Below are 24,339 nucleotides of genomic sequence, written 5' to 3' on the forward strand. Positions count from 1 at the left end.
GGCTGTGAAAATAATGTTTAGATAGACAAGAAGGGTCCAGGTTGTAAAAAGTCTATCTGGTTGATAATGAATGAAGTTTCTCTACCAGAAAAAAAAAGCACTTGCCTCAGAGGGGTTTTTTTTGTTGGAGATATTGGAGGCAGAAATTGTTATCATTTATGACATGGCATAGCAAATCAGCTTTTATGGTCCCAAAGAAGACATTTTGCAGATCCAACTGGAGAAATGTTTTATCATACACCTTAATCTGACAAAAAAAAAGAAAAATGAGCAAGTTACAGCTTAAGCAGGACGTCTCATCTTCTCACTATATTTTCTATTAGAGACGTATTTAGCAGAAACTATACTGTTGGCTGTTGATAATGCTATTACGCAGCTTTGTCATTATTGAATTACAGGTAGGTAAATTCAGATGTATAACATGAATGGTTAGATACATGAAGGAAATGGGATTAGTTTGTTTCGTAGTTGGTAGCTGTCCTAAGTTCAAACATTGAAACTTTGTATCTTCATAGCTATGCTACACAGCATGTATGCTAGCTGAGTGTTAGCCTTCTGTACGAAAAGAAACTCTGCAATATATACATATATTTTTGGATGCTATGTGGATGAAGCACAAAAAAATACAGAGCTAGTATGTCAGCATAGCTAGCTAGCTAACTAGCTACCAGAGAGGCCTGTTCAGTGTCGTTTCTTATGCGAACAAATGGGCAGAAAACCTCGCCATTAAACCCAACCGAGCAACCAAACTCTTACAGTTAAGAACTAATGTGTTAATTAAGTAATCTAACACATAGTTTGTGTCAGTTATGCTTATGTAAGGATGCTTATCTTTCTCTGCGGCATATGTATAACCCTACAACTGTTTGATCATTATCCTTTCAATTACTATTTATAACATTAAAACATTCCTAAAAAGAACAAAAAGGTGATCTGATGCAACAACCCATGGCCAAATGTTGTGATATATTATTGTGCCAGCATCTGTACTGGGCTATGGGTACACAGACGGGGTCAACCCTGTGAGTTAGCTATTGAACAGGTTAGGTACCGGTTAAGGTTAGCTTAAGGTAAGTGTTGGGTTCAGGTTAAGGTAAGGTAGAAGTTGATGTTAAGTCAGGTTAAGGCAGTTGAGGTTAATTTTAGGCAAGTTCAATGAAATAGGGTTGCGAAAACACGCTCCCACATGTACTTGCTCAAACACAAGGGGAAACTATGACTGAAGGTAAAAAATGACCCCAGACACACAAGGTGACCTTGCCAAGCCCTTTAAGCAAGAAACCTTCACACAGATTTAGTAATGTCTTACTACATTAAGTCAGTGTTGAATGACATGCACTGCATTCTAACACATCCCTGTTTTGAAAGTCTTGTGTGTGTGTGTGTGTGTGTGTGTATGTGTGTGTTTTGTTTGGACTTTAACATTTGGTGCTCTCCTCATTCTTATGAGTGACAGCGAGCTGCTGACCTAGGCACACAGAAGTTTAAGCATTCAAAGTTCAGATGGAGACGGGTCCTTGTCTAAGCCAACATTCTGGCATTTACAGGGACCCCCCGAGGAGTGCTGGAGCTGGATCAGGGCCGACTTTCTCCTAAGCAACCAAAGCGCGCACGCACGCTCGCACATACACACACACATGCGCGCATGAAAACTGACAGATAAAGCAACTCCCTCACCTAGTCATCCAGTCATACAGGATTATAATTACACACACACACACTTTAAGAACATATGTTCTGATGAAGACATTTTGTTGTCTCCATTATTACATGGTCAGGCTATGCAAGAACACCAACTGAGATGCCGACAGATACGCACACGTACAAAACCCTCTGACACTGACAGACACACACACACACACAAACACACACACACACACACAGACAAAAACACATCTACGACCATACTGACAAAGACACCAAGCATACATGCGCGCGCATGCGCGCGCACACACACACACACAGTAATGAGAACAGCTGGAGAGGGTGCAGGCGGGTGCACAAGAAGGAGGGGGTGAGGAGGGAGGGGGTAGAGGGGAGGGATGTCCTCTGCCTCTCACCTTGACTGCCAGACCCTTGCTGTGCGTTTGGGGATTTTCCAAAGGGAACCGGCGCTAACCTGCCTTACCTCTACCTCTTCACCCCTCTCCCTTTCTCCTCTCTCTCTCTCCCTCTCCTTCTCCTCTCTCTCTCCCTTTATCCCCCCTCTCTCTCATCAACTCTCACTTCATCATTCTTTTCCTTTCCTTTCCTTCTTTCTCTCTCTCTCTCTCTACTTCCACGTGTGTCTGCATGCTTTTTCTGCCTCATCAGAAAGGGAGGCAGAAGGGAGGAAGGGGGGGGGGGGTGGAGGGACAGGTTGAGAGAGGTTGGACGGACGAAGTAAGAGTAAGGGAGAGTGGGAAGAGTGCTGACTCAATTAAAAAAACAGACAAGGGGTTTCTGACTCGATGATGGAGGTGTGGAAGGTCAGAAGGGAGGAGGGAAGGTATGTGTGTGTGTGTGTGTGATGTGTGAAAATCTGTCTATGTTAGTGTTTGGTCAACTAGGGTTAGGGGTTGTGGTAAAATTCAGGAGCTGAGAATGAATGCGGGTAAGTGAGCTTCCTGTGCGTGTTGCGTGGCAGGATGTGTTGTGTGTAGCTGTGTAACCTTGTGTATTCATTGTTCACACACAAAACACTGACACAGCCACTGGTATTATTACATAACAAGTAAACTGCAGTGAATCTTAACAACGCTTGACATCTGGGTAGTAGAGCTATGGTGTATTGCGTGCGTGTGTGTGTGTGTGTGTGTGTATGTGTGTGTTTAAAGCCCTGTTAGTGTGAGTACGTCAAGTCTCGAGTGAGCCACTCCAGACTACAGCACTGCAGGTAGGCTGACTGACTTGCAGCATACACCTTGGAGAGACCTTTTCCTCTGTGGATGCATGAACACATGCAAACAGATGCACGTACACACACACACACACACCCACACACACACACACCCACACACACACACACACGCACGCGCGCGCAAACTCGGTCTCTTTCTTCCTCTCTATTCCCCAGCAAGTCTGCACAGAGAGGGGCGCTGCACCGTTATAGTTAACAGAGTGATGATGGATGTGGTAACTCCGTATCACCCAGCACCATCCATCCCAATTAACTAGTTTTGCAAGACATGGCAGCCAATGACACAGCGTGGAGCTAAAACGCACAACTGCAACAATATCAATTCCCTGTACAGCAGAAGATGGGGATTTTGTACTGGACTGAAGTACTGGAGGGATTTTTATGTGTGTGTGTGTATGTGTGTGTGTGTGTGTGTGTACTTTGCATGAGTGTGTGTGTGTGTGTGTGTGTGTGTGTATTTATGGGTTGTTAGCACAGACTGGGATGTGGAACAGGGCTTTACCCCGCTCGGCACGACCGCTCAGCGGTGCTGCCGTAACTCCTGCCGTTATGCAGTGCTGCTACTGGGGAGCCGGCGACCTGAAGCGTGTTCGGGCGGATGCGGTACCGTGGCATCCTTGCCTGTGCACCCTGTCCTCCCCCTCCTCCTATTCCGTCTAACAAAACCACCGTCCATTCTCCGCCCTTTTACCCCCTGCTCTTCTTTCTTTAACCTTTACGTTCCTCCAGTCCTCCTTCATTTCTCCCTGGCCTTCTCCTGCGCCTATCCTACCCTTGCTTTCCCGGCACCCCTTAACTCCTTCCACCCGTATCCTCCCCTCTACCATCCCCTACTTCTCCCTCTATCCTACCCCCTCCCCCCCCTCACGCTCATGCCCCTTCCCAGTCATGTGATCTGAGGTGATCCCTATCTAGCGAGCCCCATATAAAGCTGACAGCCCACAAAGGTGTGTGTGTGTGTGTGTGTGTGTGTGTGTGTGTGTTTGGGGGTGGGGGCGGGGGGGAGTAAAGGGATCAGAGAATGAATGAAGGAGAAACAGGAGGAGGAGGAGTGATGCTCCGCTCTGCTCAGATGGCTTGCAGTGCTCTAATAGAGGGAGAAGGAGCTGCTAGTCACAATGCCTTCACTTGCACGCCGCTGCTTACTCGCCATGCAGCAACACCATGGCGTGTCACCTCGGCGGCGAGCCACCATGGCTCGGATTTTTATGCCACCGCAACTGACAGAAGAATTTGCGAACAGAGTTTGTATCCAGTAAATTGTTCGATAAAGTGTTGGGCCGGCTACCCTGTTCTGTCCTCGTCTGAAATTGAGGGTGAGAGGAGGAGAAAAATGGCCTTCCCTTCTGCCCCCCCCTCTCCCTACCAATAATTCCCCGTACTGAATAGTGAAGCCGTATTACTTTATCCTCTAAGTGGAGACCCACAATGTCATCTGGCAAACTAAACTTTTACTTTGTCCAACTTTTTCTCGGTCTTGCTGAGAGCTGGCCAGCTCTGGTCCCGGGTATCAGAGCCCGGCCCAATTATGTCTGCCTGCCTCTGTCAGATTGTTTATACCTGGCTGAACATGTGTGTTTGTGTGGACGTGGAGGTTGGCTAAATTGCACAGGGAAGTGTGTGTGTGTGTGTGTGTGTGTGTGTGTACTGTATATATATTTATATACACACCTCTGTGTGTGTGTGTGTGTGTGTGTGTGTGTGTGTGTGTGTGTGTGCATACATTCGTGCAACTAGATCTCCCCACACACACATACACACACACACACACACACACAAATATCCTCCTCTGTACACCATCCATCCTGTTCTCCCTCCTTCACACCCCTCCTCCCCACCTCCATCTCTCTACCCGGGAGGCTTTTCCGGAGCACACGGCTAATAAAGTGGGCCAGGTCCGCCGCTGAGCACTATTTTTATCAGAAAGCAATTTTCAGGAGGTGCCCACAGGTAAGCGAGTCCTGGTGCCTCAGACAATGGAGCTGTGACAAGGAGTTCCCCCTCCCCTCCATTAACCTCTGCCGAGCGGTTCCCCGATGGCCTGGCGCTCCAGGACCGCCGCACAGCCCTGGCACACACCTGCTCCCCGATACACCGCCGATATGTGGGGGGTGGGGGGGGGGTAGGGGGGAAACCGGTTGGGGTTTATGAGACAGTGTCTTGAAAAGTACGTACATACTACATACTAATAAAATGCAAATTTTAGTGATGTTAGTATGCAAATTCAGTAAGTGAAAGGCATGTATAAACACAGAAGAAAACACTGAGTATTGAGCTTGCAGTCACTAAACAATCAAAATCGACCGAGTGAAAAGTTCCACAGCAACATGCGGCCACCGAGAGGAGGCTCGACTGCAGCCAGCGTCGGTAAATCCACATGAACGAAGTGGAAGCGACAGAGTTCTGCTTCTGATGGCACAAAGGGTCGATGCCGCTTTCATGTGATTCACCCAAATGTACTGGGGCGGATGTACTGGGGGTGCAGGAGGTGCTGATGCACCCGGGTAGGGGGCCTGGGAAAATTGCGATTTAGAGTTTTGAGCACAGGCCCCATGCACCTACTTTACAGGGCAACATTACGAGTCATAAATATATATACAGAATTACCTAATGCGGGAACAGTCTGGGACCTATGGGACCTATATACTGCAGACAGCATTCATAAGTCATGGTTTCTCCGATGATTTCTTCTCACCAACAGTCACCGCACACCCTAAGCTATCGTCAAAGACCCATCAACTGAGAACAGAAAAAAATCATTATTACTTTTAGACTTCTGTGGAAACTATTATTACTTTTCATTATGTTGCCAAAGACTGTTGGGAAAGTGATATAACCAAATATCGTTATTCTATTGCTTGCTGATTGTCATATGATTCCTATGTCCATGAGTGTTTTCTTTTTGCATTTTTTTCCCCCTCTACGTCCCTTTTTCTCCCCAGTTGTACCCGGCCAGTTACCCCACTTTTCCGAGCCGTCCCAGTCTCTGCTCCACCCCCTCTGCCGATCCGGGGAGGGCTGCAGACTGCCACATCTCCTCTGATACATGCGGAGTCGCCAGCCACTTCTTTTCACCTGACAGTGAGGAGTTTCACCAGGGGGATGTAGCACGTGGGAGAATCATGCTATTCCCCTCAGTTCCCCCTCTTCCTGAACAGGCACCCGACCGACCAGAGGAGGCGCTAATGCAGCGACCAGGACACATACCCACATCCGGCTTCCCAGACACAGCCAACTGTCTATAGGGACGCCCAACCAAGCCGGAGGTAACACGGGGATTCGAACCGGCGATCCCCGAGTTGGTAGGTAACAGAATAGACCGCCACACCACCCACACACCCATAACCAAATATTGTTATTTTATTGCTTGCCGGTTGTCACATGATTCCCATGTCCATGAGTGTTTATTCTCTCCAGCTACCTTGGATCTGAAAGTTAGCTAGCAAGCGAAAAAAACACTAACATCTGTGAGGAGCAGCAGGATGTCTTTGGATATGAACACAAAAGTTGTACACAGAAAAGAAAAGAAAAGCATGCGGATGAAAGAGAGAGAGAGAGGGAGAGAGAAAGAGACAGGGAGAGAAAGAGAGAGATAAGCTTCCAAAGTTGGATTTGTTTGTTAGCTGACAGAGAGCTGGTCATGGAGAAACTGTTGCTCGCTCTGTCGCTTACACTACTGGTAGTTCTGGGATCAGGTCAAGCTCTCTTGCAGTTAGCCAAATGAGCAAGTCATTCAATTTGCATTAACATTTGATGAAATGTATATTGATCAGGGGCCCCTGATCAATTCTTGCACCAGCGCCTGTCATTACTCACTTCCGCCAGTGATTTTACATGCTGAATAGTATACCCAATAGTGTGCAACATATACTCCATACTTAAGTATGCACAATGTACAAACAATTAATTCACTGCCGGAGTGTGGCGACGAATGATCAAGGGAGGGCAATAGTGGAAAGAAAGGTAGGGTGGAGGTGGACACAAAAAATAATGGGATAAATACAAAGAGAAAGACATGCTAAACTTCATCAACACTTCCTGGGTGCAGCTTGCAAGCTTACCAGTTAATAAATGTCTCTATTCAATGCCATTTAGCCCGACAATAAGTATCGGTTATCACCGGCTTGTAGTTTAGGGACAAAGGAGAAATGTTGTTCCACACAATAGTAAAAAAAAAACAATGAGACTGATTTACCAATATAACAAAGATGGTTTACATGAGAATCCGGGAACAAGTTCTGAGTTTTGTATCTGTAGACGTTGTCGCTCCCGCTTAGCCTCGCCTTGCTTAGCCCCCTTTACAACCGTTTACAGGGCCAAGGTGAAGAAATGAGTAGGTGGAGAGGTGAGATACAACAAAAATGTGGAGTGATGGCAGACGGAGGAGGGGGAAGAGGGGGAGCGAGGGAGAGGATCGTTGAGTAGAGGAGAGGTGACAGTGAGCAGGGAAGGGGGCAGGACAGCGAGAGAGGGTGGAGGACAGGAAGAGGACAACACAAGGAGAGGTAGAAGAGAGAGGTGGGACAAGGACGGAAGATAAGGGACAGGCCTGAACAGGGAAAAGATAAGATAAGATATGTTATGGTCATTGTATCATTGTACTGCTGTGCAAGTCAACAACACAATGAAATTATGACTGCACTGCCTTAATTTAAAAACAATATTAAAACAATTAAAAAGCCAAAGGAACAGCAGTGTTCAAGGTGTGGTCCGGTGTGCAAATAAACAATTAGCAGCAATACAATAGAGTGTAAACAAGTAAACAAGTATGGCATATGGGCATATTTTGCACAGTAGAGAGTTCAGTCAGTGGGGGGAGTGATATGTGTGTTATGTGTGCATTTGTGTGTGTGTGTTGTAGTGAGTGTGTGAGTGGGGTGAAGGGGGGAGGGGGTGTCAGGCCATGTTCAACAATTTGACAGCTTTGGGGAAGAAGCTGCTTTTCAGTCTTGTGGTGCGTGCATGTATGAACTGCTAGAGGGGAGTAGTTGAAGAGGTGGTAGGGTCACGAATGATGTTGGAAGCCCTGCTCTGACATCGGGACTGGTAGATGTCCTCATCTGCCAGAAGCGGTGTCCGAATGATATTTTGGGTCATCTTGATGACTCTCTGCAGAGCTTTCTGATCCTTCCTGGTGCAGCTGGAATACCACGCTGTGATATAGTACGTGAGGATACTCTCCACTGTGCACCGGTAAAAGTTCATGTGAAGGTTCTGTGGCAATCTGGCTCTCTCCTCAGCTTTCTCAGAAAATAGAGGTGTTGTTTGGCCTTCTCAATGACAGTGGAGATGTGTATGGCCCAGGAGAAGTCCTCAGGAATGTGCGTCTCCAGGAACTCAAAACTGGAGATTCTCTTCACTGCCTCGCCATCAATGAACACTGAGCTGGGATCTGTTCTCCTTGTCTTCCTAAAGTCCACCACAATCTCTTTAGTCTTCTTGTTGTTATCCAAAGGAGTTGAATCAAGTGCAACTGGACTTGGTATATTCAACTCCTTTGGATAACCATGACCTGGATGAATGAGAACATTCACAGACATCTTCTTGTCGTTAAGAATGAGCTTGTTGGGTCCGCGGTGGTGCAGCGGTCTAAGCATTGGCTTTGTGTCGATGCAGTTGCCCACTGGGGACCAGCGTTCGCACCCTGGTCTCGTCAGATCCGACTATGGCCGGACTCGATGAAGCAGCAATAATTGACAACGCTGTCTTCGAGAGGGGGGCGGAGTCAGCTTGTGTTCGTCACATGAATGCGTCTCTATGTGTGTCGGAAAAAGCAGTGGTTCGGCCCGGATTCGCCTCGTCACGAAAGTAGGGAGGCATCTCCTTCAAGACTGCCAGCCGGAGAGATGCAGTTGGCGAACACATGCATTACGGGGGTGGGTGTTTGAACTAAAATAGGGATCGATTGGCCACTAAATTGGGAGAAAAAGGGGAAAATCAGAAATACATTAAAAAGAAAAAAAGAATGAGCTTGTTGGCAGAACACCGGGCTGTCAGGTTTTGCACCTCATCCCTGTATGCTGACTCATCGTTGTTAGAAATCACTGTTGACTGTTATGTCATCTGCAAACTTGATGATGGTGTTTCTTGCGTGGATGGGTAGACAGTCATGGGTGACGAAGGCACACAGGAGAGGGCTCAGTACACATCCCTGTGGAACACCAGTGTTCAGGGTGAGGGTGGAGGATGTATGTATTTCTAACCTGACAGTTTGGGGGCGGTTGGTCAGAAAATCCAGAGTACGGTTGCAAATGGTTGCGTTCAGGCCCAGGCTGTGGAGTTTGGATACTAGTCTGTTCAGAATGACGGTGGTCTAAGGTTAACTGAAGTCCAAGAAGAGCATCCTGATGTACGTGTCTGATAGTAATTATGAATGTCAGAGGTTCACAGGCTGAGAAAAAGCAAGGGAGGAGGGAGAAAGCGAGAGAGGGAAAGACAAACCACGAGAGATAGACAGACACAAATGGCTGGGCAGGGAAGGAAGACAGACTGACAGGCACATAAGAGCTGTACAAGTGAGAGAAGGAGGATAAAGGGAGACGCAGAGCAAGAGGAAGAAAGATGAGTGCGCCGGCGTTGTTGCTCCCAGCGGAACCGTTATGTTCTGTATGTCTGGGCCTGTCAGGCCATCCTTCTCTTGCTCACTCTCTCTCTCCCTCCTCTCTTGCTATCTGTTGCCCTCCCTCGCTCCACCCCCCACCATTCTTCCCCGTCTCTCCTCTTCTTAACACAGTGACAACGATAAACCTTGTTTGTTATTACTGGAGGTAAGATCCAGCCAGCCCCGTCACTCCGTGTCCCTTCCCTGAGGAACAGCCCCGACCCTGAATACAGACACATACCCCTGCATATCATATTACACACACACACACACACACACACACACACACACACACACACACACACACACACACACACACACACACACACACACACACACAGAGTTACTAATATCATGCAGATAAGACGAGGCCATTTTTGTGTCTCCTTTGTGGAGGGACTTGTAAAAGTTTACTTCTACTTACTATATTTTGAAAAAATAAAAGGTATTTAGTATTTTTGAATGTCAAAATTAAAAAAAATCTTGAAAAATTTACCCCAAAGACACAACATGCCAACTATTTTAACAGTGAGTCAAGTCAAGATTATTTGTATAAAATAAAATCATAAAGTAGTGTCAAAGGGCAAGTGCCACACATTTTTAGTTTTGTACTATTGTCTTGGAAAGACAGGTTTGGTTTTATGATTAATATTTATATTTAGGGGCATCTGGATGGCGTGGCAGTCTATCCCGTTGCCTTCCAACACGGGGATCGCTGGTTCGAATCCCCGTGTTATCTCTGGGTATCTCAACATTTTTTATTTTTTTTTATTTTACAGATTTTATGTGCTCCTGCTGACCTTCCCGTGTCTGGACCGGGTCTGTTAAGTGCTGTCTGGCTTCAGTGAGACAGGAAAGGAGCAGGTGATGGCTTATGGAGGAGTTTGACTGTGTATTCTAAACATTGTATGTGATCATTAAAGTGTGTGCATGCAGGCCTCAGAGGAAAGACAAGAGCATGGAGACAAGTAAGTGTCCCACAGCTGCACCATTACCATTACCATTAACATAAAGACCGCAATTATCATTACCACCACTGCAGTAAACTCAAGCAGTAACAACTTATGCACATGGGAATTTAATGCATGTAATGTCCATAATCATGTGTGTATTTATTCGTGCGTTTATCAGTGTCCCTCCACTTAACACTTGCTAATGAAGGAGCCCAAAAGCGTAACCTTGGGTTTCAGTCAGGTCACTTGTGTTTCAGTTCCAGCTGAAACTGGAAAAAAGTTTTTCACTGTGGTCTTTTATTGGTGGCTGCAAAATATTGGAAAGCAACTTCTAACATCCCTCAGGCCTCACTGTTAACTTTGTAACCATGTGTGTGTGTGTGTTTGTGTGTGTGCATGCATGGATTTTGAATGTCTGTGTGCATGTATTTGTGTTGTGTGTGTCTCCATGTTTATAACTCGCCACCTCTGCCGTCTCTTAGGTTGTCCTATCCTGTTAACTGCTGTTTCCATAAGCTGGTCAAAGTTGCCAGTGAGTGCAAATACAAACAGGCTGTAAATCAGACCCGGGTCTGGACTTAGAGCAGAACAACATGACCCCGACGTTACCTTCCTGCCTGCCGAGACTCCCAATATAAACACACATCTATTAGAAATGGCTCCTACTTATACGTGTGTGTGTGTGTGTGTGTGTGTGTGTGTGTGTGTGTGTGTGTGTGTGTGTGTGTGTGTGTGTGTGTGTGTATAATGGTCTCAGAGGCCAACCCAGTGATGCCATCTTGGGTTTTGTCTGCCACAGAGACCCATTAAAGATTAATGGTGAAAAGCCGCTGCAGCAGTGCAGTAACAAGTCTGACTGTAAGCCTCTCAACACGTCTCTACCCACGCTTCTCTTTCTCGTGTTTTTTACTGCTTTTTTGTAAGGTAGATGACAATAACGTGAAAGCCCAACTTTTAAAAATGATTCCCATTTCAGTTGTCGTTTGGCTTTGGCATGAGAAAGTCTTGGGATTGTTTGTGTTGTTGTACAACGGTGTTTTAGAATAGTCGTGTTGTGTCTCGCTCACTACCTCTCTGTTCCAAAGGATGGCGAGCCATAACACCTACCATTGAAATAGAATATTTTTAAGAGGCAAGAGAGAGAGGGAGAGAGTGAGAGAGAGAGAGAGACAGGGAGAGAGCGAGAGAGCGAGAGAGGAAGGGAGAGAGAGAGACAGGGAGAGAGCGAGAGAGGAAGGGAGAGAGAGGGTTAGAGAGGGTGAGCGAGAGATAGAGGGGGAGACAGAGAGAGGGAGCGAGAGATAGAGGCGAGAGAGAGAGATAGATCGAGAGGCACCGAGCGATAGAGGGGGAGAGATAGAGAGAGACAGGGAGAGGGAGAGAGAAATAGAGAGAGGGAGTGAGAGAAGTGAAAGAGAGCGAGCGAGTGAGAGAGCAAGAGAGAGCAAGAGGGGGGGGAGAGAGAGAAAGGGAGAGATTCAAAGAGTGAAAGCTACAAAGCAAACACTACAAATAAAGCAAATACTGATAGAAGACCATATGCAGTACCATATGTCCATATACTGAACGTGCTCTTTATTGTGTTTCAGGAAACCAGACGATTCTGTCCTGTCTCGCTTCCCTCCCTTCCTTTCCCTTCTTCCTCACTGAAAATGTCAGGGTAATGTCCGAGCCGGAGACATCAGTCTTCCTCGTGCTCTTCTATGTTCTCTTCTTTACGTACATGGTTGGTACCTTTGTGAAAAACGTGCATGCCTAAGCACACATGATTTATCGGACACAAATATTTTGCTGTGAGAAAATAAATATAAACACATGTAGGCTTGACCACGGGTCTCAGTTAAGCAGCCTTCTGGTTAGCTTAAAATCTGTTCATTCATCCATTCACTTTCCAAGCCGCTGATCCTAATTAGGGTCGCGGGGTGCTGCAGCCCATCCCAGCAGTCATTGGTCGGAAGACAAGGGACACCCTGGACATGTCGCCAGTCCATCACAGGGCAGACACATTCACACCTAGGGGTAATTTAGTATCTCTGATGCACCTGACTTACATCTTTGGACTGCAGGAGGAAACCGCTAACATCTAGTTAATGCTAATTATATTCACTGACGGTGCTGGTGACAGTCTGCTAATGAAAGAATAGTGAAGTAAAACAGTTTTGTCATTGTTGACTGAGCTGAATCCCTCCAGAAAGATACATGTCAGCAACCTCCCACAGTTACCAGCAAGGTCCATGACACCTTATTTCATCAAGCTAACTGTTCGTTGTTAAATCCAACAGTTTCTGAGTCCACTGACAAAATAGTTTAAAGATACACAGCATGTACAACTGACATGGCTTTGCAAAATACAAACAATGACATTTTCTTCCTATTTCTTTCAGAAAAAATACATCCCAAATTCAAAGTTTTGCAGTTTAAAATGTAATAACCTTTACGTAGAAAGTTAGCGGCTAGTTAGCTGGGCTCCAGGCATCAGCTGACATGTTGTGGTGCTTTTTAGCCGCAGCTTTTGAGGTGATAAGGTATATTCTGGCCTCGCTGGTGTTAAATTACATTTTTTTTACATATGTTTACAGTAGTCTATATGAATGGTTTTATTTTTATTTTGATTTTGAAATACTTTATTGATCCCCGTGGGGAAATTACGCTCAGCATTTAACCCATTCTAGCTGTGTAGCTAGGAGCAGCGGGCAGCCGCTGTGCAGCACCCGGGGACCAACTCCAGTCCGTCTTCCCATGCCTCGGTCAGGGGCACAGACAGCAGTATAAACCCTAACATGCATGTCTTTTTGATGGTGGGGAAAACCGGAGCACCCAGAGAAAACCCACCACAGACATGGGGAGAACATGCAAACTCCACACAGTGGACAACCTGGGATGACCCCCAAGGTTGGACAACCCCGGGGTTCGAACCCAGGACCTTCTTGCTGTGAGGCGACAGTGCTAACCACTGGGCCACCGTGTTACCAATTTCTCAGACTGTTATTCCATGAAGAATAATCCATCCCATCCTGACCCTGTCTGCCTATTAATTTAATGATGATTCTCGCCATTGCTGCAGGCATTTACCGTACATGTTATGCTTTAATTAGTGATTTGGTAATATTTTTCATGCACGTATGTGTTGGTGAAAAGCATTGCTGAGTTATTGATTAAACTGTCATGGTGATGAGTTACTATTACAACATAACAGCCTCAAAAAAATTAACTTGGTTTCCACATCTTCTACAGGTCATTATCCGCCAGCATTACGACATGCCCAAACTGCATTCTGCATGGAGGTTATTTTGAACTGCTCGCTAAAAGCCACTCGTCCTTATGGAGATGACGCAGGAGCCTGTCCTCCACATGCTAAGGGTTGCATAACAGGGTGTTGAGGCTCTGCGCTGCCTCTGTCCCAGACCCGAGGCATGGAGAGCCAAACATGCCTGCTGCCCCCCCCCCCCGCTCTCTCTCTCTCTCTCTCTCTTTCGCCCTCTTCTCTCTCTCCTGTCCCCACATTCTCACACAAGAATAGCTGAGCAGGTAGTCAAAGGTGAGAAAAAAAAGGATCCCCCCCCATTGCTCTATGCTCATCTCAGAGGGATTTTCTCTCCGTTTTCACTTCCCTCTCTCTCTCTCTCTGTGATTCTCTCCCTTGGTGAAAATGGGTCACCTTTCTTCTGTCAGGAGAATGCCTGCGTAAGTGTAACCTCTACAGCTACCTACACCTGTGCTGCTGCTGTGTGTGTGTGTGTGTGTGTGTGTGTGTGTGTGAGAGAGACCAGTGTATTTACTTCACGTTGGAGTTCGAAGCTTTAGAAGAGGACCCAGGCAGGGACTGTCAATATTTCAGTGTCAATATTTCAGTGAGGGTTAAATCAAAAGTATGTCAGTCAACAAAAACAAAAAAAACAAAAACAAAAAGTGAGTTTTAATTTATATAAATAAGCGAGTGTGCACGTGGATATGCATATGTGCATGCATGTGAGGAAAACAATAGGAGAGACAGACGGAGAGCTCTTCCTGTTATGACCTTTCAGTATTCCACCGAATAGGCAAAGTGTACCACATGCAGAAGGTTGAGTCTTGGCCATGCTGCTGTCATCCCCCCTCACACGCTGCAGCAGCAGCTTGTGAGCGAGCAGCAGTATGTCAACTTTGAAGGGAGCACACCGATGCACTTCAAACAGGATCTCACACACTTTGCCTCCTCTCGGGCAGGGAAAAATAAAAGATAAGGACTACACTCTGATCCATCCCTCTGCCTGGCTCGGCTTCCCGTCTACCCTCCCGTCTAACTCTCAGCGCTGTGGCTCGCGCAACGCTGCTCCTCTTTGCTCATCCCTACAGGGACTGTGGGAGCTTGTTCACAAGACTATGCATTGGATCGTATCAGTTACGTATGTGCTGCACTGTCAGCGATCAGGTAAAATCCTCACTCAGCCTATGCAAGCATACACACACACACACACACACACGCAGGCATGTATGCATGCACACCCCCCCCCCACACACAGTGCCTTGAGCCCCGGTGCTCAGACGGTGGGTTTCAAAGGGCAAAACAGTAAACATTACACACAGCTGTCTTGATGCATGCTCAAAAACCCAGGTAAGAAAATCACAGAAAGTTTAATCAGTCCATCTGGACACAACGTTTATTGAGAGAAACGTTTCATCACTCATCTCAGTGACCTCTTCAGTCTCAACTGACTGCAGGTATCCCCACCCTTATAAACAATACAGTGGTATAACAACCGAAACCACCAATCAGTTTCATATGCAAATAGGCGTGACCATTAACTAGAGTTTCAATGGCCATGTGTACTTTTCACAGAGGATTTGGGAATGTTTGCAATCACAGCAATGTAAGATGGTGACAGATGTGCTCTTCATGTACCTGGCCAAGAGGATGGCACCACACAGAAGAGCTAACACGTCAGGGCAGGACTCCGCAGTCTACACCCATCTACTGGCCAGTGGCCACTCTGTCAGGGATGAGGATGTGCACATCCTTGATAGGGAGGAACGCTAGTTTGAATGGGGAGTCAAAGAGGCCATCTATGTGAAGAGGGAACGACCATTCCTGAACTGGCTAAGAGTACATCTGTCACCATCTTAAAATGCTGTGATTGCAACTATTCCCAAACCCTCTGTGAATAGTACACATGGCCATTGTAATGGCAATTTGCATATGAAACTGATGGTTGTTTTCGGTGGTCGTTATGCCACTGTATTGTTTATAAGGGTGGTGATACCTGCAGTCAGTTGAGACTGAAGAGGTCCCTTACAGATGAGTGATGAAACGTTTCTCTCTCAACAAACATTGTGCCCAGATGAACTGATTCAACTTTCTGTGACATAACGAAATGGTTATTCAACTTCCACAGCCAAGCATGATTCAAAAATGTGGTGGAAGTCTGCATTAGTTCATTTTTAACAAGTTGCAACGCCACATTAAAATGCATGTTCAGCTGTCATATATACTGTCTCTCGCCTGTTCGTCTCATATGCAAAGCAAAGCCAAGCGGTGCAATGACAGGATTTAGACAAAAAAAAAGGGGTTGCATTCATCACATGATGGGGTTTTGAAGTTTTGTGGTGCTGTGCGATAACCAAACGGTTGCCATACCGAGGTGTAGAGGTAGCCCTCGCTGTTCATGGCCACATAGAGCCCTGTCTTGGTGCTCTGGATGGCCACTATCCTAAGCCCCACAGGAATCAAGTTGAACTGCACTGCAACAAAAAAAGGAAGAAAAGAAAAAGAAAAAGAAAAAAAACAGAGGGAAGCGGGGAGGAGAGAGGGGACAAGTGTTAGAGCAATCATTCTTTCCTGTAAATGTTCACAGTGGCTTGCGGCATTAAAAAAGACAATGGCTTTCCAGCTGGCACCTATTTCACCGCCTCAACTCTGCTGTATATCTGTCAAAGACTGGAACAGGAAGTGGATGCGAGTGTGATCGAAAGGGAGGGGTAAAGAGAGAAGATTTAGGAGGGGGGGGTCTGGTTTGTTGTACACCTGAGGTCAGACGACACCTGGAAGTGACAGCACAGAGAATTTCCATGTTGGAGAGGGACAGACAAGGAGGGAGGGAGAGAGAGAGAGGGAGAGAACAAAGAGAGACAGTGAATGGCTTAGCCGAGAGCTTCAAGAATACATTAGAACGTGACATCTCCAGAGCCTGCCTTGAATTCATTTCCCCCCATCCTGAAACAGTAAACAGCAGTTTGTAATGCAGTTCACTGGAGCCCCTCAGTGGGACCTTGGTTTGTTATGTGCATAGCTCTACATATCAACTAACTCCTCAGCGGGGGTTCATGTCGACTGTGTGTGTGTGTGTGTGTGTGTGTGTGTGTGTGATTGACCATGGATTTAAGCCTGCAACTGCTTGCCATTTATCATTTGTTTGTTGGCTTCTATGGACAGAGCTGAACGTTACACGAGTCTCTAAACAAGCACATGCAACGGATGTGTTTCTGCATGTGTGTGTATGTGCACGTGTTTCAGTTCACCTGTGAGTGGTCATAATGTTTTGGCTCATTAGTGTGAGTACAGATAACAAAAAGATGAGGCAGGTCCCATGTGTTAGGGGTGGGTGTGTGTGTGTGTGTGTGTGTGTGTGTGTGTGTGTGTGTGTGTGTGTGTGTGTGTGTATTCTTCTCGGGAATCTAGCCCGTGCGCTTGGGGTGCCCTCTTATAAACAGAGCCTTATAAAAAGTGACACAGTAAGTTGAGTGATATTGACAAAATGCAGCAAACCCTGAAGACTTAAACCAACCTTCATCGCCCCGACTGAGTGCTACATGACAATCAAAGCCCCTTGAGCAGACGACTGGCTCAACACAGCAGCAGAACGTGGACAGGAAAACAGCCTGAACCAAAAGAGGTCGTTAGAGGACACTGTCCGCCCATTTACAGGACAACTAAAGTGATTAATCTTTTTTTTTGCAGGGGAAATCATTTGACATTTGTATGTATCGTGCATACTAGGCAGACCCAGGATGATCGTGCTAAAATTGTATTTATGTAAATGTAAGCCTTTCAGCTGACGCTCTTATCCAGAGTGGCGTATGGAAAGGCTGAGGGGAGCTCAACGTCCTGCTCAAGGACACTTTGACAGAGTGTGGATTGACACGCTGGCTGGCAGGGATCGAGCCTGTGACCCTTTCCGTTACGCAACAGACTCTAGGCCACCCTGCATGCTCTGTACTTCCTAAATGTTGCATGTCTTAAAGGAGAATGGTGGCGACGGTGATTATTCCTGGTGTCCTCCTCGCAGCGTGACCAACACTCACTCTTTCTTCTTCACTGCTTGTGTGCCAGTCCTGCCAGTGTTTAAAATCCTTAACTCTTGTTCATGATCCCAAAATAGAGCAAGCAAAATGGAATATGAATTCAGAAAAAAACAATTTTTTTGTCTCTAGCCGTGCTGCGTTTCAAAATAATATCATTGCTACGACATTTAAGATTTGCATTTTTGCACAAAGCAGGAAGTCTAAAACCTGACTTGGGATCAGAGTTCCCTTGCTGCATTATTTATCAGCAAAACTGATCTTTTTTTTGTGTGGATTTTCCCCCCCTTTTTTCTCCCCAATTGCATCCAGCCAATTACCCCACTCTTCCGAGCCATCGCGGTCGCTGCTCCAACCCCCTCTGCCGATCCAGGGAGGGCTGCAGACTACCACATGCCTCCTCCAATACATGTGGAGTCGCCAGCCGCTTCTTTTCACCTGACAGTGAGGCATTTCGCCAGGGGGACGTAGCGAATGGGAGGATCACGCTATCCCCCTCCCCCCCGAACAGACGCCCCGACCGACCAGAGGAGGCGCTAGTGCAGCGACCAGGACATATACCCATATCCGGCTTCCCACCCGCAGACACGGCCAACTGTGTGTGTAGAGACGCCCGACCAAGGTGGAGGTAACATGGGGATTCGAACCGGTGATCCCCATGTTGGTAGGCAACGGAAGAGACCGCTACGCTACCTGGACGCCCCCAGCAAACCTGATCTTAACTTGTGAATTCTGAAGTTTCTTTTTCCTTTCTTTTTCAAATTGCGAGTGAGAATTCTGAAATGGTGTTTTAGGGTAGTTGTCAAAATGACCTGTCCTCTGCTCAGGAAAGATTGTGGTCGCAGTAATTATGCAAATCAGTTTCCAATCAAAACTCATTCCAAGGTAAAGGATGGATTGTAGGTTAGGTTCAGTAAATAGATGTCATTTCTGGCCATCGCTCAATAAATGTAACAACACTGGTACTATCGTCTAAGAAGTGGGGATGGAATGATGGTGCATTGTTGGTGGTGAAAATGCCCCCCCCGCCCATTCATCTAACCCACACCTACCTTTCTTTCTATCACCCTCTCTCTTTCTACCTTTTGAGCCCTGCCACTGTTTGCTCTATTGATCCCTGAATCTCAACCAGTCGCTTTCGCAAATGAACAACGTGTCACCAAAGACCATGGCCGGCATGACAAATAGAGCAAAGCACACACCGCCTCCCTCCCTTTACCCCCCCCCCCCGCTCTTCTTTTTCTCCCTCTTGCTAAAACACACATAAGTTAAGAAACCCGGCACCACACATACCACACACCCTCTATCTTTCCCGTTAACTCTCCCTTCTCACCCTTCGTCTCTTGTCATTGTTGTTTGCCTCTTCTTCATCACCCTCTCCCTCCATCTCTCACTATCTCTCTTGCTCCCCCGTTTCCAATAGAGGGAGCGTCAGCCGTCCCTCAATCAAAGGAGGCTTCCTTATCACAGTTCCCTGTCCTGGCTTGTCCCTCTACTTATTCTCCTTCTTTTCCTTCACTCTTGTATCGCTGTCTCCCTCAGTCCCACTTTCTTTCCACCACCCCCCCTTTCCTCTACACACCCAGCGAGGCACAGAGGACTGTTAGACTAATTAAAAAGTCTTTTGAGCGAGAGACAGACAGAGAGACGAAGGAGGAAAAACAGAGAGGGAGGAGGTGTGTGGGTGGATGGAGGGGTGGAGGGGGTCACTGAATCAATCCCACTGGTCAATCTGAGGCTTGAGATCTTCTACACAATAAACAAACAAGGAGAAAGGCGGGAGGCGAGGCGTGGCAGGGCGAAGAGTTAAGCTGTGCAGAGGGCATCTGTGGGCCGCGATGTTTGTTGCTGCAGTGCAGCATTGCATTGTGCAGTGCAGTCGGTCTCGGTGGAAATGGGAAGAGGATTAGCCGTCTGTGGCGGACCACGGAGGCACACACAGCTGAACCTCTGGACGGGCAGTGGTTGCTCTTTGCATTTTGTTTGCAGGGAAGTTGCTGGATAAAAGCACAGAGTGACTCAATAGATGCTAGCATGCATGTCAATATAAAGTATAATATATATAATATATAATAATATAATAAATATAATAATATATAAATATATAATATCAAATATAATATAATATAATATAATATAATATAATAGCCATCTATCCATTATCCAAACCGCTTATTCTGCTTTCAGGGTCACGGGGATGCTGGAGCCTATCCCAGCAGTCATTGGGCGGCAGGCAGGGAGACACCCTGGACAGGCCGCCAGTACATCACAGCGCCATCAAAGGTCTAATAAAGACAAAATCTTTTAAAACTGCTAAGTCTGGAATGGATTTGCTAATGTCTTCATACATATAAATGTGCTAGATAAAAGTCAGGCAAAATTAATAATATAATATAATATAATACAATGTGCAATAGTGGATTGTTTTATTGGACTGGGTCTTTTAATACAGTCCAATAAGTTGCATTTTAGTAGTGTTAACTAAGTTTCAAAGGTAATGTCTGGCCCCAGATATGGCGCTTTAATTAAGTTTGTTTGTATAATAGATATGATTTCACTGGGAGTGACGAAGAAGTACGGGATTAGGAATGATTATATTAGAGGGACAGCTCAGGTTGGATGGTTTGGAGACAAAGCAAGAGAGGCAAGCTTGAGAAGGCTTGGACATGTGTGGAGGAGAGATGCTGGGTATATTGGGAGAAGGATTCTGAATATGAAGCTGACAGGGAAGAGGAGAAGAGGAAGGCCAAAGAGGAGGTTTATGGATGTGGTGAGGGAGGACATGCAGGTGGCTGGTGTGACAGAGAAAGATGCAGAAGACAGGAAGAAATGGAAACGGATGATCCGCTGTGGCGACCCCTAATGGGAGCAGCCAAAAGTAATAGTAGTGTATAATAGATATGGTCGGGAGAGTGCTGGTCAATACAGTAAATATTATCACGATAATCATCAGTTTCACACGATATCGATATACATCACAATATCTGCTAACATACATATATAAGCAATAACAGCATATTTAAGAATATAACTGAGGGTCATCACACTGAACTGTTTGGTAATGTAAAGTATAAAATAAAACCAAAACCAGTTTTCAGATGATTCTCGCTCAACTCATTCTGAGAAAAATTGCAGAATGGATGTTCATTGTAATTAATTTCGACAACAAAATTGTGTTTCATCCCAATACAGCGCCTCTGAAAGACGATAAACGACAAGATTAAATCAATGCCCATGCCCTTGGCGATACTCTGATCTCAGTTTTAAATATGCTATCAGAATTTCATTTCTCTAGTGACCACAAACAGCAACCAGCAGGATTTACAAAGTCAGCAAATTCATGCCCTGTCCCCTTGAGCGACAGTGGCCTGCAAACACTGATATCATCTCGGAGTTTTGCAGTCTACCTAAAGCAGGGATCCTGCAGAAATGGTAAGCAAAGAGGTTATAATGTTGCAAACCACAGCATAACACTTATAAGTTATCACACATGGCTATATATTTGATGACAATGCAATTACCTGTCCTATCGTAGCATGGCCAGCTCGGCCTCAGTTTTATACCTTTATATTTGCAAAGAATTTTAGTAGTAGAGGTGATATAGAGGTGATGAAGGTAGATGAGTTTAAATACTTGGGGTCAACTGTTCAAAGTAACAGGGAGTGTGGAAAAGAGGTGAAGAAGCAAGTGCAAGCAGGGTGGAGTGGGTGGAGAAGAGTGTCAGGAGGGATTTGTGCCAGAAGGGTACCAGCAAGAGTTAAAGGGAAGGTTTACAAGATGTTTGTGAGACCAGCTATATTGTATGGTTTGGAGACAGTAGCACTGACGAAAAGACAGGAGGCGGAGCTGGAGGTGGCAGAGTTGAAGATGCTAAGATTTTCATTGGGAGTGATGAAGGAGGACAGAATTAGGAACGAGTATATTAGAGAGACAGCTCAGGTTGGACGGTTTGGAGACAAAGCAAGAGAGGCAAGACTGAGATGGCTTGGACATGTGTAGAGGAGAGATGCTGGGTATATTGGGAGAAGGATGCTGAATATGGAGCTGCCAGGGAAGAGGAAAAGAGGAAGGCCAAAGAGGAGGTTTATGGATGTGGTGATGGAGGACAGGCAGGTGGCTGGTGAGACAGAGGAAGATGCAGAGGACAGGAAGAGATGGAAACAGATGATCTGCTGTGGCGACCCCTAACGGGAGCAGCCAAAAGTAGTAGTAGTAGTAGTAGTAGTAGTAGTAGATATTTGCAAAGAGTTTTATCATCTTTCACAAGAAAACTTATATTTCTTCTGCTTTTGGAGTGGCATTTATAATTATTCACATTGTTTAGAGTTGTGTTGCAAGGTTGATTCCCCCATGTTGGAAAGTTGATGTGTGCAGCAAGATGGATGTGTAGGGAGCTGTAGTTTTGTGGAAGAACATTGGCTTAAAAGGGGCGGTGCGCCCTTTACTGGGTAATTTACCCAAATAGCAATTCTGGACATGAATGCAGGTTTTGGCAAAGCTATCGTTTTGCAAATGGTAAGGATGGACAACTCTTTCCATCCCCCTGATACATGATGGTCATGCACGATGGCTGTTAAGTGTTGTTTTCATGATGGATTATGGCGCTCTTGTCACTCCCTTGGACCTCAAAACAAACAGAAATCCTTTAAACCAGCTTCTTTTCACTCTTCAGTAGATGTCTGTATGGGTATTCAGTTCGTGCGAAACAATTATTCAATTTCAAGCCGTGCATGAAAACTGGAAGTCCATGTTTCAAAGGGTTTGAGGTTAGAAATATTAGAAACAATGAGGCGTGTGAACTTTAGTTCAAAACGTTAGACAAGGGAAATGACGATATTAAGATCATACACAAGCGGTAAATGGATAGTCATCGCTACAGCAAACGGAGAAGAGAAAGCCCCAAAAATCAATTAGTCCCTAGGTGACCACGATGACTCCTTTCTTCTGAACCCAGCAGGCAGCATTTTGTCTCATGGTTCACCTCTGAAGACTGGAGTATCAGTCGTGTTATCGAACCACTCAACCATTCTCTCCTTTGAGGTCTAAATACCACAATGCACCTCGCCCCTGTCTAGGCCATGCATCAATGAAATCTTTGTCTCCATGGCGACTCTATAAAAGGGATGGGATCTTGGTCCTATGTGACATATGAAATAACACAAGCAAAGATGTCTGTGAATGTTCTCATTCATCCAGGTCATGGTTATCCAAAGGAGTTGAATCAAGTGCAACTGGACTTGGTATATATCCGTGAAGACGTTTTGTCTCTCATCCAAGAGGCTTCCTCAGTTCGTGCCTTTCTGACTAGACCAAGCTAGGAAGTCCAGTTTGGTCTAGTCCAGCTTGGTCTAGTCCAAGCTAGTCTAGCTTGGTCTAGTCAGAAAGGCACGAACTGAGGAAGCCTCTTGGATGAGAGGCGAAACATCTTCACGGATATATACCAAGTCCAGGTGCACTTGATTCAACTCCTTTGGACAAGCAAAGATGGTGATTTTTTTTTCCAGCGAAAGTGTCCAGAGCTCAGAGTGACATTCAAAAGATGGAGCAGGCCTAAGCCAGGAACGCACCCCAATGGATTCTGGTTTTGATGCTCTTGATAAGAGAGTCAGCTATTGTCTGTCTGTCTGTCTATCTATCTCTCTGTCTGTCTATTTGTCCATCGGTCTATTTCTCTATTTGTCCATCTCTCTGTCTGTCTGTCTGTCTGTCTGTCTGAAGCCAAGAGCCGAACCGCAACCTGTCATAAACAGGAGCAAAGCAAGCTGATATGCTGTTGATTTGCTGTGGTATTTTTGTCCAGTCACCAAATGCAAATGATCTAGACCTAAATCACAGAAAGTTGAACCAGTTCATCTGGGCACAACATTTATTGAGATTACTATGGAGACATTATTAGGTCTACACCTACAATGTGCAGTGAAGACAGAAGGTGGACTGTCTTTGGGAAATACTGCACACTTCAATCAGGTGAATGACGAGTGGAACCGCTGAAATCTGTTTTTATAGTCAATGAACGCTGCCTATCACAAGGCAGCCATCCTTACCACTTCTTTAATTAAATTCTGCCTCTTCCCCCAGACTCCCCCCCCCTCCAGAACTGATACCCCTCTCACTTTATTTGTTTTCCTTTCAGTCCATCACTCTTCCCCCTTTCCTACTTTTCCATCTTGCTGTGAATTGGTTCGAGTCGTATTTGCCCCACCCTGTCAAGAGTGACCAATCTCTGCTTTATCTCACTCTGTGCTTTTGTTTTCTGCTCTCCATCAGTCTCCCTCGTTCCTCTCCTTTCCACTCCTGTCCCCTACTGTCATTCATTCTTTCCTGTGAAACCAGTGCTTTTATATCCATGTCTAATTCATCTTAGCCTTGCTTTTTACAACAATCTGGCTTTTCCCTTCATCGCGCCCCTCCCTTGTCTCCGCCTCTCTCGTTCTTCTCCTTCTTTCCCCTCCGCCACATCGCTCTTCCTTTTTTGTATTCTTCACCCTCTCTCCTTTTTCTCTCACCTGACAACAATTTCATTCTTTTACTCCCCCCCTTTTTTTCTTTTCTTCCTTCGGTGCCAGATCTCTCACACAGTGCCATGTTACCCTCATCTGCTCTTCATGTCT

General features: G+C 45.9%; 1 protein-coding gene across 5 annotated transcripts in view; it reads right to left on the reverse strand.

Annotated features, from left to right (window-relative positions):
* fgf11a (fibroblast growth factor 11a) overlaps nt 1-24,339 on the reverse strand; it is a 102,665-nt gene that overhangs the window by 7,807 nt on the left and 70,519 nt on the right. For all 5 annotated transcript variants that reach the window (XM_056300355.1, XM_056300353.1, XM_056300351.1 and 2 more), the window contains one exon: nt 16,068-16,171. In XM_056300355.1, coding sequence (XP_056156330.1) covers nt 16,068-16,171 — 104 coding nt within the window. The remainder of the gene's footprint in view (nt 1-16,067; nt 16,172-24,339) is intronic.

Source organism: Lampris incognitus, chromosome 20, assembly GCF_029633865.1.
Source record: "Lampris incognitus isolate fLamInc1 chromosome 20, fLamInc1.hap2, whole genome shotgun sequence".
In the NCBI taxonomy this organism is placed as follows: domain Eukaryota; kingdom Metazoa; phylum Chordata; class Actinopteri; order Lampriformes; family Lampridae; genus Lampris; species Lampris incognitus.